A 25,517-nucleotide genomic window follows, 5' to 3' on the forward strand; every position below is an offset into this window, starting at 1 on the left:
CTCTCCCCCCCGCTATTCCTCCTCCTCCTCCTCCTCCAACCCCCTGCCCTGCCCGGCCCTGTTCCCCCCCACCCTCCTCCGTCTCACCGGGCGAGCCGCCGCCGCCGCCGCTCCTCCACCAACGGCGCGCGAGCCCTCCTCGATCACCGCATCCCCGTCCCCATCGTCGGCGGACAAAAGGCGAAGCCGGTTCTTTACCCCTCCCCGCGGCCTGGCGGCGCTACAGCGGGAAGAGGAGGAGGAGGAGGAGGTGGCGGCGGTGGTGATGATGACGACGATGGACATCCGGACCGCGCCACAGGCCAGGGGCGTTACAGCAGGAGGTGGTGTTGAGGAGGGAAAGCCAGACCTCCTCACCACCCGGGGGCGCTACAGCAGGTGGTGGAATTCCAGTCCTCCCCACCACCCGGGGGCGCTACAGAAGAAGGACGTCGCAGTGACGATGGAAATCCATCCAAACCGGAGGCGCCAGAGCAGGATGAGGTGGCGGTGACGATGGAAACTCTGCGCTCCCCACCGCCCGGGGGCGCCAGAGCAGGATGCGGTGGCGGTGACGATGGAAATTCTGCCCTCCCCACCGCCCGGGGGCGCTACGCAGGAGGAAGTTGGTGGTGATGGAAATCCAGTCTCCACCTCCCCCTCCCGGAGCAGGAGAAGGAAGTGTTGATGGAGACCCCGCCCCCAGGAGGAGGGAGCGACTGCGACTCGCAGCGACCGCCCCACAGAAGCGCAGGGCTGAGGAAATCGAATGCATTCGCAGTCAGGGAGAGAACACAGAAGGTTACAGTGTAGACATCTAAATTAGGATTACAGTTGTCATTAATTTTCACAATAGTCTATATGCGCAAATAGAACAAGTTCCAATGCCACCAAATGCATATGTAAAGCTGAAGATGAATCTTGTATATATAATTGAAGGTGTTTTTCTCCAAATGTAACAGTCCAGCCATTCACTCCAGATGTACCAAAGGGTTTCAGCGAACCGCAATCAGTTAGGTGCTGCCACTGGACTACACCTAACACTTAGTTCCGCCAGAGCAAATGGAGTTTTCTGATAAGCAAAACATTAAATGCTGGAAGTGGCACAGCAAGTTAGGAAAGCCCGGAAAGAAAAACATGACATTCTGGAAAAACTCAGCAGATCTGGCAGCATCTGCGGAGAAACAGTTAACGTTTCGAGTCCGTATGACTTACTTCTTCAGATGCTGCCAGACCTGAGCTTATCCAGAATGTCACGTTTTTTTATTTCAGATTTCCAGCATCCGCAGCATTTTTGCTTTCATTTCAGTACCTGGAAAATACCTTTTCAGGTGTGCAACAGCTTTGACACAGCAGCCTTCTCTGAAATGATGAGAACCTCTCTTCCTCTTTCAAATGCTGCCTAATCTCACTGTGGACCATAATATCATCCTGATATTATCTCTATTGGTTCAGGTTTCCAGAATCTGCATTTTTAAACCCTATTTCCATTTCCTACCACGTATCCTTTTATCTTCACTTAGCTCGACGTGGCTGTGAATTCTGCTCCAATAAAAGAATGAAGATACTGGCAATCATGTAGGTTGTTGCATAAATAATTGGGGATTTATTTCATTTCTTTACTGCTGTGAGTTTCAGTGTCCCCATCGCGATGACTACGGTCACTACAGAAGTTGCTAGAAGGATCCATGGCAATCTACCTTTGCTGAAAGTCCTTGAATTGTGATGCCATTTTTGAGTTTCCTTTCCAGAGTGCTGCCAAGAATAAAACCAGAAAGTTAGGGGATCAGGGTACAAGACAGTGCTTTATTGTTATTACCTGCATAAACTAGAAGTAAACAGTAATCAAGAAATTAGAAGGGTGATTTGTTGCAAAAAATGATTTGTTATAGTTTCATAGCCTTTGGGATTTAATTGTGCAATCTGTGAGGCAGTAAATTGTACAACAGGTGGATGGATAAAGGCAGAAATTTGCAGGTTATCATATCAGTTCAGTTACCCTAACATTCAACTGTATCAGGGAATGGAGGACTGGCAGGTTGGTCAGACAAAAGTTGTCACCATTCATTCAGTCTCATATCCTCATTGTTGCTATTTAGTCCTAGTTCTTGGTTCTGTTCAGTCACTACCTTTTTTCATGGATCTGTGAAGCTTTGTAAACAATTAGCTGCTCAGGCATCAGGAAGAAACTTTTTTACTTGTCACTATTTACTTGTGACTGCTGACACCCTATCTTGGGGACCTGAAGAGGACTTTGGCCACTAGTTTAATATAGAATCATAGAATGGTTACACAGCACAGGAGGCCATTCTGCCCATTGTGTCTATGCCAGCCCTCTGCAACAGCAACACTCAGCTAGTCCCATTCACCGCCTTTTCCCTGAAGTCCTACAATTCTCTTATGTTCAGATAATTATTTCCTTTTTGAAAGCAATGATTGCTTCACCTCCACCACATTCTCAGGCACAAAAGTATTTCTTCATGTTGCTTTTGGTTCTTTCGCCATTCACCCTCAGAATGATAGTGCAGTTCCACATACTGAGTCAATGAGGAGTTAACCCATAGGGAACAAGATGGTTCCAGGTCTCTGCGATGTTAGCCAAACGCAGCAAGGAAAGTAATGGGCTTGAAATAAAAACAGAAGCTGTTTCTGCATGTCTGACAGAGTTAAATGTTTCAGGTCAAGGACCTTCAGAACTAAAGGGAGATGGAAATTTTGACCAAGTGAAGGGGGGTGGGGGCGGGTGCGACATGGTGGGGGAGGGGGGAGAACAAAAGGGAAGGTCTGTGATAGGGTGGAGGACGGGAGAGATTAACTGACAAAAGATTTCATGGTACAAAAGGCAAAGGCAATGGTAATGGATGTAGTAGAGAAGCAAAAGATTTACCCAGAGTGAGTGTGAATGGCAGAATAACAAACAGCTGTGTCTAAAAGCAAAAACATGAAAATCAAGATGGGGGGGACAGAGTTCATGGTCTGAAACTGTTGAACTCAATGTTGAGTACAGATGGATGTAAAGTGCCTAATCCAAAGATGCAATGTTGTTCCTCAAGCTAACATTGAGCTACACTAGAACAGTGCAGCAGGCTGAGGATGGAGATGTCCGTGTAAGAGCAAGGTGGAAAATTAAAATAGAAATCCACCAGAAGCTCAAGGACATACTTGCGGACTGTGTGGGGGTGTCCCGCAGAGCAGTTACCCAATCAGTGCTTGGTCTCCCCAACATAGAGGAGACTGCATTGTGAGCAGCAAATACAGTATACTAAATTGAAAGAAGCAAACAACCATAGCTGCTTCACCTGGAAGGAGTGTTGAGACTTTGGGTGGTGAGGAGAGAGAAGGTAAAAGGGCAGGTGTTACATCTCCTGTGTTTGAATGGGAAGGTTGAGTTGTTGGGAGTGATTGGGGAATGGACCAGGGTGTAACGAAGGAAACAGTCCCTTCGGAACACTGACCGGGAAGGGGAAGGGAAGATGTGTTTGGTGGTGGCATTACGCCGAAGGTGGCAGGAATGGCAGAGGATGATCCATTGAATGCGGAAGCTGGTGGGGTGGAAGGTAAGGACAAGGGAAACCTTTTTGCTGTTTTGGATGGAGGGGACCTGGTGAGAACAAAAATGCGGACAATGTGTTGGACACTGTTGAGGACCCTGTCAACCAGGGTAGGAGTAGTTCTTGGTTGAGGAACAAGGAAGACATATCAGAATTGCTGTTGTGGAAACTTACATCGTCAGAACAGATGCGACAGAGACAGAGAAACTGAGAGAATGGAATGGAGTCCTTACAGGAAGCAGGGTGTGAGGAACTGTAGTTGAGATACCCGAGTCAGTGGCTTATTATGAATATTAGTTGATAATAGTTGGTAGTTTATTAGCCAATATTCAATATTCCCTGTCACTATTCCGAAAGGACCATTCCCTCTACAACATCTTGGTCCACTTCTCAATTGCCCAATTCCTCATCTCTCTCCCACAGCACCTTCCCATGCAAACACAGGTGTAACACCTGCCCTTTGACCTCTCATGGTGCAAGGTCCCAAACACTCCTTCCAGGTGAAGCAGTGGTTTACGTGCACTTCTTTCAATTTAGTATACTGTATTCACTGCTTACAATGCAGTCTCCACTACACTGGGGAGACCAAATGCAGATCAGGGTGACTGCTTTGCAGAACACCTCCTCTCAGTTTGCAAGAATGACCCTGAGCTTCCAGTGGCTTGCATTTTAATTCTCCACCTGTCTCCCATGCAGGCATCTCTGTCCAAGGCCTGCTGCATTGTTCCAGTGAAGCTCAAAGCAAACTCAAGGAATACACCTCATGTCAATTAGGCACATTTTGGACACAACATTGAATTCAACAATTTTAGACTGTAATCTCTGTCTCCACCACCCACACATCCGTGCCCCCTCCCCCCAACACCCCTGCATCTTATTTTTCATGTTTTTGCTTTCGGACACAGCTGTTCATTATTCTGCCATTCACACCCACTCTGGGCAAATCTTATGTTTCTTTACTACAACCATTAACATTACCTTTGCCGTTTGTACCACTAAATTTTTGATAGTTGATTTCTCCCGCCCTCCACCTTATCACAGACCTCTTTTGTTCTTCCTTCCCCCTCCCCGTCCCACCCTTTCACTAGCTTAAAACCAATATATTTCTATCTCCCTTCAGTTCTGAAGAAAAGTCTTTGACCTGAAACGTTAACTCTTTTTCTCCTTCCGCAGACGCTACCAGACCTGCTCAGTACTTCCAGCATTTTCTGTTTTTATATCAGGTTTCCAGCATCCACAGTATTTTGCTTTTGTTATGTACTGGGTTTGACTGTGATGCCCTCTACAGTAGGTTGTTCTAGAGAGTCAGTGTCTAGGTTTAGACGTGAAAGGGGCGAGATTTACCTTGCACAGTAATACAAAGCTCTTTTTTATATTCCATCCAATTTTCTTTGTCATTAACCTCAATGGTGGAGTGTTAAACAGCCTGCTGATACACGACCACTGGTTTTGTGCTAATGTTTCCCCTTGCCCAACTCTTGGAGATTTAGTGAGGCAATCAGCACCAATAGAACCTTGTATAAGCAGAAATGAGTCTATCTGTTAAAGAACAGTTCTGAAGAACAGTTACATTCGACTCGACACATTAACTCTGTTCCTCTCTCCACAGATGCTGCCAGACCTGCTGAGCTTTTCCAGCACTTTCTGTGATGATAATGTGTTGCTGCTTCTGGATTATCCTTTCTTCATGATATTCCATGGATTTCTCACCTCATTTGAGAGTTTTAGACAAGTGCATGTTTGTAGAACAACTAGGGACAGTTTTCTCTGAAAACCTAATGTAGGAACGGGGGTAGACCATTCAATTCTCGAGCCAGTCCCAGCATTAAATTATATCGTGGCTGATCTGTACCTCAACCCCATAACCCTTGATACTTTTACCTAACAAGAATCTATCAGTCAGTCTTGAAAACTCGAGTTGTCCCAGCATTCACAGCCTTTTAGAAACTAGGAGCAGGAGTAGGCCATTCATTACGATCATGGCTGATCATCCAACTCAATAGCCTTCTCCCGCTTTCTCCCTTTTTGGGTGTGAGAATTCGAGATTTCTACTGCGTTTTGTATCTCCTCCTGGATTCACCCAGCAGATGAAATAGTTTCTATTTATCTACCTTATCAAATCCTTTTAATGTCTTGAAGACATCAATCAGATTGCACCCCTCAATATACTATACTTAAAGGAATGCAAGCCAAGTTTATGCAAGCTGAGCTCATAATTTAATCTTCTAAATCCAGCTATCATTCTGGTCTGGATGCACATGTACCATTTTAAATATCAAAATGTCTCCAGTGTTATTGTTCAAGGTAAGCCAGAGGATATGCTGCTTTGTAAGGATGGAGGGGTTTATACCAAGCCAAACATTAAGTACTATTTTGGGTGGGAGGATCTGTGTCTCTTTAAAGCAATAAAATCCACTTGTTAAGTAAATATGATGTAAAATCACTCAGTTTAATTGCAGTTTGGCCAGGATACTTTAAAAAATATGGTGGTCAGTTCTGGTGCCAGATCAGAAGTACCTATCATTATGTAACTACCTCTTTTTTCTCATGCTTTTTAAGTTTGTTTGCATCTGCAATAAAGTTTCATTTCTGCATGTTCTGTTTTTAATATATGTTGTAGATAGATGTGAACCTCTGGAATTCCCACTACATCTCTCTGCCTCACCTTTCTCCTTTAAGACACTTCTTAAAACCTACCTCTTTGACCAACCTGCCCTAATATCTCCTTTTGTGACTCGGTGTCATATTTTGTTTTATAATGTCCCTGTGAAGCGCCTTGGGATGTTTTTGCATATTAAAGCACTATATAAATGGAAATTTCTGTTGCTGAGCCCAAGAGAAAGCTGTACAATAAAATCTCTATCACATTGTTTTAACACACAGAGGAAGATATTCAAATTACCTGCCAGAGTTGTGGTGGCTTCCATTCAGCTGTTGAACACACCTCATCGCCAAACTCATATCTGACCTGAAAAACGACACATGAACAGTTTATTAAATGTATGCTTTGTGTGACATGTAAAAGTGGCTGAGAAATTTGAGCATGCCTGCATGGTGAGAGTTGAGGCATCTCTGATATTGGGCCTATCATGTCTCAACCATGGAGCGGCTGAGAGCAACAGGCTAGTGCAACAGAAGATCAGGCCACTGCTGGCACCGTAGTGACCTTCAGCCAATGAGAAAAGCCGGGTGGGGGGGTGGTCAGGAAGCAGAGGGAGCAGTGACCCAGTGGGGCTGGCAGGGAAATTGATTTTGCAGGGAGGGTTAAAATTTTGGGGGAGGGAGGGGTGTTCCCCCAATGCGCACACAGGGCACTCCTTAAAGGTCGTACCCCTTCCTCCCCGCCTTTTAAACATTTGCCCACTCCTGCCTGCCTGCCTATGCCAACTGTATTACAGCGTGAGCAATGTATTGTCCAGGTCAACTGGCTTGTTAATAAGCTCAATTGACCCTTAATTATTTATTTAAATATGGCAGGCTGATTTTAGCAGCTGCCTACCTACTGTGTTATGGGGAACAGCTTGGTGGGGGGTGGGGGACATCGGGGGGTGGGGGACATCGGGGGGTGGGGGACATCCCTTGTATTTTACGTGCTGTCCTCCTGGTGAAAACATGCCTGGTGGGGGATGGTATAATCCAGCTCCTTGTTTCTAATTTCTGTGCAAAGAATGCATCAGCTGTTCACTCTCCACTGAGGATATGTGGTGTGAACACCTAGGACCAAAAAAAAAATTATAGAAAAGAAAAGGGAGTTGTTCATCAACAAGAGGAAAAAAAATTCCTTATCTCTTTGTAATGTCCAATACTTTTGCTTCTAGAATATTCTGGCAACATTATATTCTATCCTGTTGCTTTGTGGGTAATGTGCATGCTTTGCTTAAATACAAAACCATGGAGTATAGGTTGAAACCAGTGGCTCAGTTAAGGAAGAAACTAAGAATTCCAAAATCTGGTTCTAAGCAGTTTCTTTATGAAAGTATCTCTATGAAAGACATGCTGCACATTACTGTATTACTGCATTATTACTGTATTACTGAAAACACAAAAATAAAGAGTTCCATTATACATTTTTAAAATCTATGCAGAATTTGAAATTAGTTTACATGTTGGCAAAAGTGCTACACGTTTTGCTTACATGATAATTGAATGACCATATATTTATTCAATTGATCTATTAGCATACAGGAACAGAGCGTTCAGGGCTAACCTACCTTGATCTGACATGGAATTGGTTTGTGTTACTCTGCTTTCCCTGGTTGGGATGTGATGGAGCTTATTTGCTTTCTATTGAGGTGTGCCATGGGTCCATACTGATGTTACCAACCATCAGTTACTTTATTCACAAAAATCTATCACAAAGAATTGTTCCTTACCTGCCTCTCGATTCGTAATACTAACTCATCATTGGTCATGTTCCTAAATACCTCTGCTGCTTCCTCATGCAGTATATTAACAAGTGAAATTCCATCAGCCTAAAGACAGGAGATCAAAACAGATACAATGAAGTAGCAGTGTAGTTGGAAGTGATCTATTTATAATGAAAGTATTGGATGGGGACTAGATTGTGCAATGGGTTAGCATGCTGTCCTTTTACATTTAGATTGTGGATTCATAAGTAGCCCAGGCAGAAGACAAAAGTTTCTTCTCTCTGTCTATATGCTTTGCCTCTTCCCCCACTGAACATGTTTAAATTAAGCTTTGTTGCACAGTCTCTGACCAATAACTCAATCTTTAAAACTGTGAGAATCCTTACCTTCTAGTTTCTCCTACAATTTTCAACATTTAAACTTTGCTTAGCATCAAAACGATATGTTATTTAATTTGTCTTTTAATCTCTTCGATCTTGGTTGTGTCATACCTTGATGGTTGAGCTGAAAATGGCTATCAAATGCCTTCCAAGCACCTTGCCAATAATGAAAGTGGGAAATGATTGCCTTGTAGGCATAGCTTCAGGTAACGTTTGGGGGAAGCCTGGAGGCATCATCCTTGTGGATAAGTTTATAGATGACGATGGTTTTTAAGAAAGCCCCATAATTTTGCCACTGACAAAGTTAATTTTCACCAGCACAAGTGGCATAGCTAAGCACTTGTTAGATATTCACTCCCTCCACCACTGGGGCACCATGGCTACAGTGTGTTTTATCTACAAGATACAGTTCAGCAACTTGCCAAGGCTCCTATGACTGCACCTTCTGTTATGGACAGAATTTGTGTGGTCCCTTCCAGGCCATGATCAGGATGTTTGTGTGTAAGGTGTGTGTGTGTGTGTGTGTGTGTGTGTGTATTTCCTTACTTTCGGATATGTTTTCTTATTTTTAAAATAAATTCCAGCAGCAGGCTTTTTGGTGATTTAAAAAAATAAAGAAGATTATTTATTATTACACACTTGCCCCAGATATTTGAAATGCAACATCTCAATCGCTCATCTCGCTCACACCATCACACGCAAGATTAGATACAGGTGAAGTTAAAGCTCTTGTTATAAATATTCAATTTTTATAATTAAGTATCTATGTCGATGCAGCCTCATATCTTCTTAGTTGATACTTAGTTGGAGTGAAGGTCCTTTAGAAACAAAGGATTCTCATGAAGCTGAGAAGCCTCGTGTAGAAAAATAGCAAGCAGATTGGTTCTCGGGCAGACTTGGAAACTGGAACAAGTTCAGTACTTTGGGCTGCATCAGAAGACTTTCAGCTGTGATGGTTCAGATGTTCAGACATTTCTCCCTGCCAGATTTGCTTTGTTCATGGTGTATTTTACTGCAGTCTCTGAAAGTTAGTTTCATTCACATGACTGCAGGGTTAACATTTCTAGGGTCCAGACTGCCAAGATACAATAGCAGTTAACAATGGCCATCCACTCTTATCTGTCCCAACTCAAATAGTCTCTTTTGTTCAATATGACACTTGGAAATCAACAGTCTAGAGATCCCATAATCCCCAAATGCTGGTTCATCCTCAAACAATGAAATATGTAAACTTCATAGGTGACTGCAAAGCACCTTATTCAGATCCATGTTTAACTAAATATTGGCCACAGAATTGAATACTGTCCACAGTTTAAATGCCCATTGTCACATGTTAAGTTGCAGCCACCTTAACAGAGTTTGTGGTCACTTTGGTAAAGTATGATCTTACAGTTCGTAATATCCAATATCCTCATGCTTGTACTGAGCATGACACTTCCAAACCCACCACCTCTATTACCTATCATAACCAGGCGATTAGGCACATGGGAACATCACGACCTGCAAGTTCCCCTCAAAATAACACACCATCCTGACTTGGAAATATGTCACTACTCCTTCACTGCTACTGGGTCAAAATCCTGGAACTTCCTCTTTAACAACATTGTGTGTGTACCTATATTACATGGACTGCAGCTGTTCATGACCACCTGCTCAAGGGTAATTAGGAATAGGACCAGTGTCATGAAAGGATAATAATTCCCATATTATTATTGTGATTTATTGTAAAAGTAGGTTGATAGTGGGGTTTGGATAGTTTGTGTGTGTGTCTGTGCGCGTGTGTGCACACGCGTGGGACTTAATTGAATTGGAGACAGCTGGTCTGGAGGCTTTGATTCATTAAAAGAATCTAGGTTTGAAACGCTAAATATGTAAACATGGCTGATGTCTTAGAATGTAGGGTGAGGAGAATTTGCATTTTTAGATAAATCAGGGCAGTTTAAATTTCAAAGAGATGATAGGATGTTTACACCTAGCCAGAGAAGCTAAGCCAAGCAGTGTGTTTATTTTTCCCAAAGGTTACTGACAATATTAGCACCATGAAAAGATTTATATTATGAGAAAAGTAAAGTTCCAAAGACATATGGGAACAGTGAAATTTACATTAAAAGGAAGAAACATGTATAATGGAGAATGAGGTTGTGTCAGGAAGGCATTATAAGATCCAACAAAAGTGTGAGAAGCCTCCAGTATTTGTGCATTAAGCCTGCTGTCTACAGAAACCGAAGCTGGGAAAAGCCACTTTGAATTCTACTGTCCATGGTATTGTGTTGACTTGCCTGGATCTGTTTAAATCTATTTTTTTTCCACTGTTGCCTTAATGGGCTAGTAACTGGAAGCCAAATTAATTAGGGGTTTTAGGAGATATTATAGTGGTAATTTGTAGACCTATGTATGTGCTTGCAATCTTTTCTTTTGTTAATAAATGTTTAATGTAGTATTTTTTAAAAATCTCTGAAGTCCTGGTGGACTCTGAATTCAGGGCACGGATCTTGAAATAAATACAAATTGCAAAACCATTGTGATAGTGTGATCAAGCTTCTCTTGTGGATTTGATCCACCTGGCACACATCATCTGCCACGTCATTACAACCAGCCATGCCATGACGCTCAAATCACATGAACAAACTAAAACTTGTTTGCTGACCATTTAACTGCCTCTCTTGATTAGTTCTCTAAAGAAGCTCACTGACCTTTGAGTTCTGACAAAAAATACAAAATATTAACCTGTCATTTCAGATGCTGGGAGACCTACTATGTTTTACCTGATTTTCTATTTTGATTTTGCAGTTTGTTTTTCTTCATTGTCCAAAATCCATAATTCCAAAAAATAATTCATGCTTTGATCGGAACAATTGCAAGAACATACCTCCAAGATCTTGTCACCCTCTTTAAGTCTTCCATCAAGAGCTGCTGATTCATTTTCTCTTATTTTAGCAACGTAGATTCCACAATTTCCAGGATAACAGGGTTTATCCGCTCCTCCCAAGATGTTAAACCCAAATCCTGTAAGTGAGTACCAAGCATGAATGTAAAACAAAATGATATGGAATTGTAATATTAGGTACAATAGAACTCAATAATAATCTTGCCCTCACTGGAGATAGCAATTATCATCTATTTATACTATATTGAATCATTAAGGCAAGTGAATTGAAACATCAAAAAATTCATGGGGTAGATATTGGGTATTGTGGTGTTTGTTACTGGGCTAATAATCCAGAGGCTTGAACTAATAATCCAAGAAGTGTTAGTGCAAATCCCACTGTGACAGTTTGAGAATTTGAATTCAGATGAAATCCGGTCAGTAAAAGTGACCATGAAATTGTCTGCTTGTTGTAAAAACTTAGCTTTTTCACCAATGTTCTTTTGGAAAGGAAATCTGCAGTCCTTAATCAAGTGACTCCAGTCCCACGCCAATGCGGTCAACTCTTAACAACCTTCTGAAAAGGCCTAATAAACAAGCCCCTAAGTCAGGTCAACGAGCGATGGGCAATAACTTCCAGCAGTTCCCACTTCCTAAAGATGATTAAAAAACATTACTGGGAAAATTTGAAATTGCTGTCTGATCTTGGGCAATTGGTGAAAACACAGGGCATTAGGAGGTGAAATGGAACTTCAGAAACAAGAGCAGGCTATTCAGCCTGTTCCACCAATCAATCAGATCATAACTGATCAGTACAGTGCAAATAGAAACATAGAAACTAGGAGGAGTAGGCCATTCGGCCCTTTGAGCCTGCTCCTCCATTCATTATGATCATGGCTGATCATCCAACTCAATAGTCTGCTCCTGTTTTCTCCCCATACCCTCTGATCCCTTTCGCCCCAAGAGCTATATCTAACTCCTTGAAAACATACAATGTTTTGGTCTCAACTACTTTCTGTGGTAACGAATTCTACAGGCTCACCACTGTCTGGGTGAAGAAATTTCTCCTCATCTCAGTCCTAAATGGTCTACCCCATATCCTCAGACTGTGACCCCTGGTTCTGGACACCTCCACCATCTGGAACATCCTTCCTACATCTACCCTGTCTAGTCTTGTTGGAATTTTATAGGTTTCTATGAGATCCCCCCTCATTCTTCTGAGCTCCAGCGAACATAATCTTAATCGACTCAATCTCTCCTCAAATGTCAGTCCCGCCATCCCAGGAATCAGTTGGGTAAACCTTTGCTGCACTCGCTCTACAGCAAGTACATCCTAGTGTAGTGATACTTATGGACAGTTGGACTGGAAACTATATTTTTGATCAGCTGCATGCAGATCATTTCTCCCATCTCTGTACTTCAATTTTAAACACCGCTGAGATTTGAAGTGCTGCTGTTCAGTTCCTCTTCACCCATTTAACACTGAAGAAAGTTTCTAGCTGGCTATTTTAACAGCCGCTTTTACATTCAGCAAGCATTCAGTTCACTGGTGCTGCCTAAAATTTGCCTAAATTAAAATGCTGACTTCCATTCAACAACTAGTTCACGGCAAATGCTTTAACATGCATGAGTTTTGAAAATAGTTTTCTCATGTAACAAACCTGCATCAACCCATTTTGTCCTGCACCTTCTGTTCATTATTAGAAAGAGCTTGCATTTATTTAGCACCTTAACACCACCTCAGGATGTTCCAAAGTGTCTTCCAACAAAGGAATTACTTTAGAAGTGTAGTACTGTTAGATTCACAGCCAAGAGGTCATGATTTAAAATTCCACATGGCAGACTGAATTCAATAAATCTGGTCATTTGTGACGTAACGCCAGAAAATAACCATGAAAAGAGAGGAGAGGACAAGAGAGTAAGGTAGCATTAAGGGAAATGATAGAGTGTGGCAGGAAGGGACAGAGCATACAAACTTAAGAGTGTGCTTGCAGATAAGGCTAGAGGTTGTGAAAATAATAAAAAATAATTAAAGGCTCTCTATCCGAATGCATGCAACGCTCACAATAAGGATGAATTGATAGCACAAATAGAAGCAAACAGATATGATCTAATTGCCATTACAGACACATGACTGCAGGGTGACCAAGGCTGGAAACTGAATATTCAAGGGTATTCGACATTTAGGAAGTGTAGGCAAAACGGAAAAGGGGGTGGGGTAGCCCTGTTAATAAAGGATGAGATCAGTATGTTAGTGAAAGAGGTTATTAGTGAGAAGATCAAGATGCAGAATCAGTTTGGGTAGAGCTATGAAACAGCAAGGGACAGCAAACGCTGGTAGGATCTGTTTATAGACCACCAAACAGTAGTGGTGATGTAGGGCATGGTATAAATCAGGAAATTAGAGATGCATGTAACTAGGGTAATACAGCAATCATGCAGACTTCAACCTATGTATAGATGGGTAAACCTAATTAGCACTAATGCTGTGGATGATGAATTCCTGGAATGTGCATGAAATGGTTTTCTAGAACAGTATATTGAGGAACCAACTAGAGAATGGGCTGTTTTAGATCTAGTAATGTGCAATGAAAGGGCTAATTAATAATCTTGTTGTAAAGGAACCTTTAGGAAATAGTGACCATAATATGATGGAATTTTATATTAAGTCTGAAAGTGAAACTCATGTCTTTAATCTAAACAAAGGAAACTATGAAGGTATGAGGGGTAAGTTTGCTGTAGCAGATTGGGAAACAACATTAAAAGGTAAGATAGTAGACAAGCAATGGCTAACATTTAAAGAATTAATACATGGTTTACAACAAATGTACATTCCTTTGAGGCACAAAAACCCAGCAGGAAAAGTGATCCAACCATGAGAAGTTAAGGATTTTATTAGATCGAATGAAAAGGCTTATATAGTTGCCAGAAAAATAGTAGTAAGCCTGAGGATTGGGAAAATTTCAGAATTCAGCAAAGGAGAACCAAGAAACCTATGGAGAAAGAAAAAATAGAATACAAAAGTAAAATAGCACGAAACATAAAAATGGAATGTAAAAGCTTCTATAGATATGTAAAAAGGAAAAGTTTGGAAAGACAAATGTAGGCCCATTACAGGCAGAGACAGGAGAATTTATAATGAGGAATAGGAAATGGCAGAGAAACTAAGTAATTACTTTGTGTCTGTCTGCATGGAGGAGAATACAAAAAAACCTCTTTAAAATACTAGAGAATCAAAGGATTAGTGAGATTGAGGACCTGAAAGAAATTAGTATTAGTGGAAAAGCATACCAGAGAAATTAATGGGACTGAATGTTAATAAATCCTCTCCCTGGACCTGATGATCTACATCCCAAGGTATTGAGAAAGGTGGCTGCACTGGTGATCATCTTCCAAAATTCTATTGATACTGGAATGGTTCCTATAGACTGGAAGGTAGCAAACATGACCCCAGTATTTCAGAAAGGAGGGAAAGAGGAAACAGGGAACTACAGTCCTGTTAGCCTGACATCAGTCAGTAGTCGGAAAAATGCTAGAGCCTATTATAAAGGATATGATAACTGGACACTTAGAGAATAATGGTAGCGTTGGACAGAGTCATCATGGATTTATGAAAGGGAAATCATGTTTGACAAACATGTTGAGTTTTTTAAGGAGGTAACAAGTAGATAAGGGAGAACCAGTTAACGTGGTGTATTTGGATTTTCAGAAGGCTTTCGATAAGATTCCAAACAAAAGGTTAGTTAGCAAAATTAGAGTACATGGGATTGGGGGTAATATACTGACATGGATTGAGGATGGTTAACTGACAGAAAACAAACAGTAGGAATAAATGGGTCATTCTCAGGCTGTGACTAGTGGAGTACTGCAAGGATCAGTGCTTGGGCCCCAGCTATTTGCGATCTATATCAATGATTTGGAGACCAAATGTAATATTTCCAAGTTTACTGATGATACAAAACTAGGTGGGAGTTTGAGTCTTGAGGAGGATGCTAAGAGGCTTCAAGGGGATTTAGACAGACTAAGTGACTGGGCAAGGACGTGGCAGATGGAATTTAATGTGGAAAAATGTGAAGTTATCCACTTTGGTAGGAAAAACAGAAATGCAGAATATTTCTTAAATGGTGAGAGATTGAAAAGGTCCAAAGGGACCTGGTTGGTGAGACTGCACCTAGAGTATTGTGTACAGCTTTGGTCGCCTTACCTAAGCAAGAATATACTTGCCATAGAGGGAGTGCAACAAAGGTGCACCTCACTGATTCTTGGGATGGCAGGATTGTCCTATGAGGAGACTTGGCCTATATTCTCTAGAATCTAGAAGACTGAGGGATGATCTCATCGAGACATCCAAAATTCTTACAGGTCTCGACAAGGTTGATGTAGACAGTATGTAGAACCAGGGGACACAGTCTCAGAACAAGGCTATTTAGGACCAAGGTGATGAATTTCTTCACTCAGAGGGTGATGAATCTTTGGAGTTCTCTAACCCAGAGGTCTGTGGAGGCTCAGTCATTGAACATGTTCAAATCAGAGATGGATAGATTTCTACTTATTAAAGATATCAAGGGAAATCAGGAGAGTGCAGGAAAATGACATTGAGACAGAAGATCAGCTATGATTTAGTTGAATGGTGGAGCAGGCTCAAGGGGCCAAACACCCTACACCCTGCTCCTATTTCCTATATAAGCTGCTATGTTGTAAAAAAAAAATACTGGTGTGGCTGTGGCTAAGGATGGTGCATCCTGCAAGGCATCAAATCAGTCGCTGACTAAAGTCATCAAGAAGCTGCCCAAGAAATGGAGAAAATCTCACAAGCTGAACTATTCCACTTGTGTATACAGGGTGCTGACCCAGGTTCACCCTTCCACCAGGATCTTGTCCAAGGCAATGAGTGTCACAAACTCCTTCGTTGTTGATATTTTCAAGCGCATTGTCTCCAAGACCTCCACCTCATCTGTTACAAGTGCCACACCATCTAGGCCAGGGAGATCCAGGGCTCCATCCAACTCATGCTACCAGGGGAACTGACCAAACAAGACATTTCTGAAGGTACGAAAGCAGTCACCAAACACACCAACTCCGTTTAGGTCCACCATTCTAATGATTAACATCCTTTAGGGAAGGGAGCATGTCATTCGTACATGATGTGACTTATATGCGTCTCCACTCTCACACTACATTGTTGTCTCTTAATCCCCTTTAATTAGGGTTGAGCAATAAATACCGCCTTTCCAGTACTGCTGATATGCCAAGAACAATGTGTGCCTAAAGGCTGACTCCCACTAAAGTATGAGGTATGAGGCTGCTGCAGGTCAGAACCTTTCCTCCAAAACAATTATCTCCCTTTGAAGGGCTGAACGGTGTACTCCTGCTCCTAAGTCCTTTCTTCCTTTTGCCTCAAATTCATCTTACTTTTGTCCAAATTTCACAAATTGCTATTTGAAATCGATTTACAATACAGCATGCAGTAAAATTATACCTAATTCCTGAATTTCAAGTCTTCTGGGTGAAACAAGCAGTAAAATTAAACCTAATCACTTCATTTCAAGTCATCTGGTGGGGGGAAGAAACATAATTATCTGAAATAAATTTGTGCTTGATGAACTGCTTCTGTTTGGAGTGTACAGAATGTGAAAGTTTGGAACATGTTTCAAGGATATCATAAATCTGAGTTCCAATATCAACACCTCGTTGTCCTTTTGTCTATCTTTTGGCAATCTCCACCTATCACTGGCCCTCTATCCAGCTCTACCTGTCCCACGCCCCCTTAAACCAGCTTATATTTCACCTCTTTTCTATTTTTCTTTAGTTCTGGTGAAGAGTCATACGAACTCGAAACGTTAACTGTATTCCTCTCCGTAGATGCTGTCAGACCTGCTGAGTTTTTCCAGGTATTTTTGTTTTTGTTCCAATAAGATTGATGGACCACTCAGTTAATGCAGATGTCATCTGAACCATTCAATATTTTACTGCTCTTAGAACCTCCGTTCTATTATTAGAAAAATGAGCTTGCGTTTATTAGCCACATCCTCATTACTAACAAGTAGTAAAATATATTGTGATATAATTTATCCCATTCTCTTCGTCTGAAGACATTAGAGATGAAATTCAACTTCAGTAGGGATGCAGAGAGGGACAGTTATAGGAAAGGAAATACGGTGGGGTGTATAATGGGCAGCCAATCCACTACCACTTTTTTGTGGCCTGAAGCTGGGTTTCACCCCTATCAAATCAGTTGTTGTATGATTCTAAGGGCACAAATCACTTTCAGGTACCTCAACAAACCTACCATTGCTCCTTTGAAAATCTGAACAGTGAGTGTTAGCAAGCTATTTTGCTGTAGACGTATCATAGCCAAATTCAATTTTGTTTTCACCCAACTTCTAAAGGCTTTTTGGCAGTGATCACTGGATAGTTAATAGGAGTGGGATCCCCAACTGGACTTCCTCTCCTAAACCTGGGGTGATGAATGCAACTATCATTTAAGCCTGGTATCAATCAACTTTGCACAGCCATGGAATTAAATGGGGAACTTTCAGATGTGTAAGGCTCATTTACACTATGCCTTTAACAACTGAGCCACAGGCTGTAGCTACCCATCTCTTGCTGTCTGTTTGGTACCCTTGCTTCCAGGAAACCACAAAATTGATAATTAATTGTGAACAAAAATAAATAACATTTTTAATATATTACAGATCACAGCCTGGAGATACAGGAGTATAAATTTGTTTTAGGCAATTGGGGGATAACAATCAGCAACCTATTTTGCAATCTACCTTTTCTTTTCATTTCAATTTGTAATCTAGCATCTTAAAATTAAAGCTTAAATTAAATCCAAGAGAAGACATTTCACACAAAGGATTGTGACAATGTGGAGTGTATAGGTCTAGACAACCATAGTTGCAAAATCAATTGAGATGTTTAAAAGGGACACAGGTGCTTCCTGGGGAATGTAGACGAATGAAGGGCAGTGAAATGAGATTAACAAATGATGAAACAGACTTGTAGGGCTGAAAAGCTTACTTCTGTTTCAAGGCAGTTCGACCTCATTGTTCAGATGATGTTGACAAAATGTTTTTTTTAGAGTTACAAAGTATTATACCAGAGGCAGGACATTCTGCCCATCAAGCTTGTACCTGGTGTTATTCTAATCTATTCATTAACTTGTATTTTTATAATGCCTGTAATGAAGCAAAACATGCCAAGGCACTTCACGGAAGAGTTAGCAAACAAAATGAGACACCCAGCCATATAGGGAGATATTGGGGGCAGATAACCATAAGCTTGGTTGAAACTCTTTCGAGTTATCAACAGTCACAGATTGCAACTCGTTCAAGTACAATCATAGTTCTTGGTTTCCGGGAGTGGGACATGAACCCACAACCCTCTTGATTCAAAGGCGAGGGTGCTATGAACTGAGCCACAGCTGACACCTCTAAGCTTGGTTGAAGAGGCACTGTCTTAAGAGAGGAAAGGGAACTAGAGAGGTGGAGAACTTTAGGGAGGAAATTCCACAACTTCAGGCCATGGCAACTGAAGGCATAGCTATCAAGGGTGGAACTCAAGTGGCTAGAATTGGAGGAGCACAGTTATTTCAAACAGTTGTAGCACTGAAGGAGATTGGTAGGGGTGAAGCCAGGGGAGGGATTTGAAAATAAGGAAAGAAATTTAAAAGATGAGTTGCTTAACCAGGCACCAATTGGGGTCAGTGACCACATTGGTGATGGGTGAACTTGATGAGTTAGCACATGAACAGAGTTTTAGATGACCTCAAGATCATGGAGCGTAAACTTCCCATATTGTTTAAATATTCCTCCTATTCCAGCAACTAATTGCTTTTCAAAAGGCTTTATAGACACTGCTTCAACAATTGTGTGGCAACAACTTTCAAATTCAAACCACACAACATAAAGTTTTTTAACTCCCACCTCTTTTATATGATGTAACCATTAACATACTTTGCACCTTTGTTCCATGGTATAAAATTCCTTTGATTATGGAAGAGTGTATTATCCAACTGTGTTGCTATATAAAAATCCCTTATACAAGTAATTAAAACTTAGCTCAGATCTGTAGGGTTTCAGAACTAAAATGGCCAGCAGAACTCAAAAGTGGTTGCACATCAAACCTCAAAAGTTTCAGCAGTACAAAATTAATGAAGATTGGCTTGTTACTGCAGAAATTCTCAGTATATCATATGCTGTGGTTATAATTTAGGATCAAAAGAGATTTGGGATATTTTGGGAACTGTTCTCCTTATTGCAGTAAAGCAGATAAATGTGCTTATTTTTCACAGAATTTTATATAGATTACTCCAGAGACTTGATCATGCAATCCAGTCTAGCATTCAGTGCAGTATTGAAGGAATGCTGCAATGTTGGAGATGACGTTTCAGATGCGAAATCAAACCAAGGCGTCCGTCCTGGTCAATATTTATCTATCAACCAACATCAATCATTAGTGGTCATTATTTCGTTGCAATTTGCAGGAACTTTCTTCCTACATTACAACAATGGCTACACTTTAAAAGTACATTATTAACAGTAAAACGCTTTAGGAAATGTTATTAAAATGCAAGCTCTAATCTTTAGACTAATTTTCCTTCCCTCACGGTCTTTGTAAGGACAGAATACTGGTGTGAGAATTCAAATATTGTAAAAATGTAATTTTTTCAAATGTTGGATGCACCTTAGCAGTCCAGAGCTGCTGTTCCAGGATACAGACCGGCTAGGTCACGCGTAACAATTTATATCCATTCCGAACTGAGCACGCAGGATGCCAAAGAGTTTCTCTGCTGACCTGCATTTCCTCTTTTCAACATTATGATGTGAGATTCCGTTCTCAGGCGGAGCAAGTCTCTCCTGCCCCTGGTCACCATGTTGTAACTCCCAACCAGCTTCAGCGCTGTTGTCAGACATTAGTCAGTCATACAAAGACACTTTATTGCGTCTCTTTGACACACTCGTCGTCATAGCAGCTTCTGCACGACGATTCAAAATGACAGCGAGAGAAAATACAAAAAAAAATCACCTCTCTGTGGGTCTAATTGGTGTTTTTTCCACTTAGTCGGTACATAATCGCAACTGAGAAATTGATCCGAATTTAACTTATTGTAATTGAGCGAATTAGCCTTAAAAGAGGGATAACCTGCATGTCATATCTCAAAATAGTAGAGTTCAAACAGCTGCGAGATCGGCTATTCGGTAAAATCGTATACTGCCTCATCAAATAAAAATACGAGGTTCATAAACGCTGCAAATTTACTCCCCAGGAATCTCTTTTTAACTTGGAAGTAAGGTCTATCATTGCAGAACAAAAACAAAAATACTTGGAAAAACTCAGCAGGTCCGACAGCATCTGCGGAGAGGAACACAACCAACGCCTCAAGTCCGCACCACTCCGATGCTGTCCGACCTGCTGAGTTTTTGCAGTTTCTTAATGCATCGGTTAAGTGATTTACAATCAATTAAGTACTCCTAGATATGCAGTCACTGTTGTAATGCCGAAAGGGTGCAGCCAATTTGCACAAAGCTGTTAGGGCACTGGGAGAACTCCCTTGCTGTTGGTCAGATCTGCAGTGGAATCTTCTGACATGGCAGACAAGGGCCTCATTTTGTTAATTATTCTTTCATGGATATGGCCATTGCTAGCTAGGCCAGCATGTATTGCCCATCCTAATTGCCCTTATTTATAGGGCATTTAAAAGTCAACCACAGTGCTGTGGGTCTAGAGTCACATGTAGGCCAGGTAAGGACAGTAGATTTCCTTCCCTAATGGACATTAGTGAACCAGAGGGGTTTTTACTACAATCAGCAATGGTTTCGTGGTCATCATCAGACTTTTAATTCCAGATTTGTTTTTAATGAATTCAAATTCCACCATCTGCCATGGTGGGATTCAAACCCAGATCCCCAGAGCATTACTCTGGGTCTCTGGATTACCAGTCCAGTGACAATACCACTATGCCACCACCTATTTTAACATGTCATATAAAGGACAGTACAGCACTGTTTCATTTCACTGGAGTGTCAGTCTGGTTTATATGCACAACTCTAAAATGGGACTCGAGTCCATAATCCTTTGACTCAATAGCATAACTTTATGTGAACTTCCTTTAAATTAATGTACTCTTACTGTTGCTTACGGTGTGGTGTCCTCTATACTGGGACACCAAAGGCAGATTAGATGCCCACCTGCAAAGCACTCCTGTTGGCAAGGCAGCCTGATGTGCAGGTGAAGACGACAGTCCATGTGCTTTACCACAGGGAGGGTTATCCTGATTCATTTTACATTTATGCTGGAAGTGTAGAATTTCTGCTTTGCTTCAATGTTAAACCTGCTATGTTAACCAGTACTCAGGGCCAAATCTGATCCTGGAGCGAAGCAGAAAAGAGACTCACTGAGGAGTTAAATTTGGATGCACGCACAGGGGTTTGACACCACAGAGTACAAATTCAGTCAAACCAGTTTCCCAAAGTATTTGTTGGACCACCAGCACTTTATTTAACTCTACCTGACATTAATTTAGAATGGAAAAGGATTCTTCCCCTCTTTGGTTAAAATATTAATGTTTAATCAATGGGGAAAGAGCACCTGCAGGACAAATAGAGTTACATCACATAGCTCCTGCCTGGTTGTAAGTATGTTTCAACCAGGCTATACCTTAACAGCAGTAAGTGTAATGCAAATTCCAATGCAGAGATTTAAACATCTCATCCAGTCAACAATTCAGCGGAGTAATCAGGGAGTGCGGCATTAACCGAGGTGCTGTCCTTCATATGAGATATTAAACTGAGGCTCCGTCTGAAATATCTCTATTTGCACACAACAATGGCAGAAATCCAATCTGTTCTCGATTGGGTGTACATTGATGGCTCACAAAAGAACATCCAAAGAGAAGAAAACTCCCTTACCCTAAAGAAATTATCTTAGGAATTTAGGAACAAGAGGTCATTTAACCTAACAAAACTTTCACCTTCATTTAAATTTATGGTTAAATTCCACAAAGAGTAGTTTTCATTACCCTTGCGTGGCATGAATGTTACTTGCATGTGCCAGGCAATGACCATCTACAAAAAGAGAGAATCTAAACATCTCCCCTTGACATTCAATGGCATTACCATCAACATCCTGGGGGGGTTACCATCCATTCATAGTTCACGTAAGGTCTACCCTCAAGTGCCTGAAATCTCCTGGGTCAACCGATGACACTGACAGCATTGTGCACAGGAGTACACACCTGTGGCAGAGTGAGACCTTGGCACTTTAGAAGTTTCCTGTCAGCCATGCTTGATGCAGATTGGTGCCCCTCAAGCTATAACCATTTGTCTCTTCAATGGAAATAGGAGTTACCACTGACTAGAGAATTAACTGGACCAGCCACAGAAGTACTGTGGCTACAGGAACAGGACAGAGGCTGGGGATTCTGTGGTAACACATCTCCTGACTCCAAAAGATGATGGCTTGTGACATGGTGGTCAACTTTGTTAAGCATCGCCTGGTGTGCCTCAGGCACCCAACTCTGGCATGGGAGTGTCTGCCGCATTTGCTGCGAGAAAGGCAGTGGGCAGAAAAGGTGCAGATTCACTGACCTGGGCCCTTTTTTTGGCCAAGTGAGCTTTTCGTTTCTGCTTGCCTCTTCCAATGCCCTTCCAAACAGACAGTCAGCCTCAGAGGTCATGGTCATCAGCGACAGTCTCCCAGTTGTCAGCATCAATGTCCGTTATCTTGCTTGCAGGTGTCCTTGTAGCGGAGGTATGGACGCCCAAGAGGTCATGACCCAGTGGCCAATTCACCATACAGAAGGTCTTGGGGGTAAACGGCCGTCATCCATCCAATGGATGTGGCCGAAACAGTACAGATGTCACTGGCTTAGCAATGAGTGTATGCTGATGAAATTAGCACACTCCTGGATCTCTGAGTCGGTGACATTGTCCTGCCAAGAGATGCCAAGGATATGTCTCACACAGCGAAGGTGGAAAGTGTTCAGCCTTTTTTTCTGCCTAGTACATTGTCCAGGTCTCACCATTGTTGAGGAGTGCACTGAGGATGCAGGTTTGGTAGACGCATATTTCTTCATTTACATTTCTCTTGCAGCTGCTGAACTGAGTAGATCATGTCAATTGTAGATCTTCAAGATAAAAGCAAAATACTGCGGATGCTGGAAATCTGAAACAAAAACAAAAATAGCTGGAAAAACTCAGCAGGTCTGACAGCATCTGCAGAGAGGAATACAGTTAACGTTTCGAGTCCATATGAATTCATCAGAACTAAGGGAAAATAGGAATGAGATGAAATATAAGCTGGTTGAGGGGGGTGGGACAGGTAGAGCTGGATAGAGGGCCAGTAATAGGTGGAGGCAAAGAAGAGATTGCCAAAGATGTCATAGACAAAAGGACAAAGGGGTGTTGATGGTGGTGATATTAGCTATGGAATGTGCCAATGGTGTGACATTAAGGGTGGAAAGCAGGATGAGCAAGTGACAGATAGCCTTAGTGGGGGTGGGGTATACAAAACGTTAACTATTCCTCTCTGCAGATGCTGACAGACCTGCCGAGTTTTTCCAGCTATTTTTGTTTTTGTTGTAGATCTTTCAAGTATGAAACCACACTGGGATTTGAGATAGATCCACTCATTCAAGATCTGCAGTCTGACAAGGGCAATATGGGCAAATACTTTTCCCATGATACTCAGCAGGGAGATGCCTCAATAATTGTTGCATTTGCTGTGGTTGCCCTTGTTCTTGTACAGGGTGGCACAAGGCTATGCCACTTTATTTTTGAAAACATGACTTTTCAACTTTCAACTGACTGGAAATGTTGCAATTTGAAATGAGACAGAACAAACTACTTAAAAATGCAAGGCCACCTTCCGAGGTGAAGGTGACAAAGCAAACAAGACAAAACAAGGAATGTGAAGAGAGGGATATTGCCTATAATTCAGAGAAACCCATCATATCTAAGGAAGAGACACTAAAATGCAAAATGCTAGATATTGAAACAATGGCTGCCACAGACAGAGCCACCCAAAATCTCTTGGAAGTACACTTGGGTGAAGTACAACAGGCCAGACTACAGCCACTGCAGAGAGATTGCAAGTGACACAGATAGTGGTAAGAATGTTTTCAGCAGAGGAAATAGGCTGAAAAGCTGTGCTGTTTCCCTCTTCCTTTTGGAAAAAGTGGTGTCACCCACTTTGAGAAGTCAACTACCAGAAACCTACCAGCGAACCGAGATCTTGTAATAATTACAATGTTTTCTACATCTGACTGTACTGAAGAAAACAGCTAACCTAAATCAGCCACAACGTTTAAAATCTATGCCTCATTGAAAATCAAAGGACACTTCCTCATATATTCTTTTAACTTTTTATTGGACTTTAATTTCCCTTATTTCTGATACCTGTGTGTGTGACCTCACGTTATTATTTTTCTCAGGTTAAGTGATTAATAAATTTGCTCTTTCTTTATCTCAAGAAAACCTTGTTTGATTGACTCCTTATTTCTCACTGCATAAATAGGTAAATACATTCTGATTTGAAAAGGACATATCCTTGTGAAAAAGAAACTTAAACCTTTGTTGTGACCAACTGAGGAGGTTCAATACAGGAAGCCTGTTCACTCCTCCTCACCTGGTCATAACAAGGGTCACAATTTTTGCATCATGTATTTCCTGAGGCACTGCCCCCTCTCTCCAGCATAGATAGAGGAGTTGGTGCAGATGCTGCAGAAGTGCTGATTTCCTGTGCTGGAGGAGTTCACGTGGTAAAGCATCAGCACCTATGGCAAGCAAGTCAAGCTTTGTAGGTTCGATATCTAGCTCTGCCATGACAGGCAGTTTTTCTATGGTGTCTAGAGCTTCTTTGGTGACAGTATTCTCTCTAGAGTACAACTCAAGGCAGTGTTCCACCTATTTCTCCAACTGTCTATTTCAGTCAGCAATTACCTTCCGTCTTTGTTTTCAATGGAGCCAATGGACCTGTTGCCTTCTTGATCCTTTCGTACATGCCCCTGACATTCCCTGTCAAAAGGCATCTGGATATTTTGGCAGAGTTGTAACCAGTAGTCATTGGCACACCGCAAACTAGCAGTTTGTTGGACTTTACTTTGAACGCACGAAGAACCATTCAGAGTTTTCTCACTCAAATCTCTCTTGTAATTAATAAGTAGACCACTTGGCTTCAATTACAATCACAGTAATGTTAGCCTTACACCAGTCAGCACTTTTCTGCTCATTGCCCATATCTTGAGCGTGTAGTATTGTAGATGGTTTCTCAAAGTATGTTCTATTTCACTTCTGCACCGTGTGGGAATGCTGGAGAGCACCTGTTCAATCGAGTTGCAAAACTTTTGGTTTTTATCTGAATAGTCAGTATG

At 41.6% G+C, this 25,517-nt stretch overlaps 1 protein-coding gene across 1 annotated transcript; it reads right to left on the reverse strand.

Annotated features, from left to right (window-relative positions):
• Positions 1–1,558: 1,558 nt before the first annotated feature.
• LOC144689910 (synaptojanin-2-binding protein-like) lies at positions 1,559–20,107 on the reverse strand. Its single transcript, XM_078557416.1, has 5 exons — positions 19,943–20,107; positions 11,147–11,283; positions 7,904–8,002; positions 6,433–6,498; positions 1,559–1,734 (listed from the first exon to the last, which is right to left on the reverse strand). Exons 1-5 carry the CDS (start codon positions 20,019–20,021, stop codon positions 1,591–1,593), a joined length of 525 nt encoding a protein of 174 aa, XP_078413542.1. The 5' UTR covers positions 20,022–20,107; the 3' UTR covers positions 1,559–1,590.
• Between the last annotated feature and the right edge of the window lie 5,410 nt (positions 20,108–25,517).

This window comes from Cetorhinus maximus, chromosome 14 (assembly GCF_964194155.1).
Source record: "Cetorhinus maximus chromosome 14, sCetMax3.hap1.1, whole genome shotgun sequence".
Classification (NCBI taxonomy): Eukaryota; Metazoa; Chordata; class Chondrichthyes; order Lamniformes; family Cetorhinidae; genus Cetorhinus; species Cetorhinus maximus.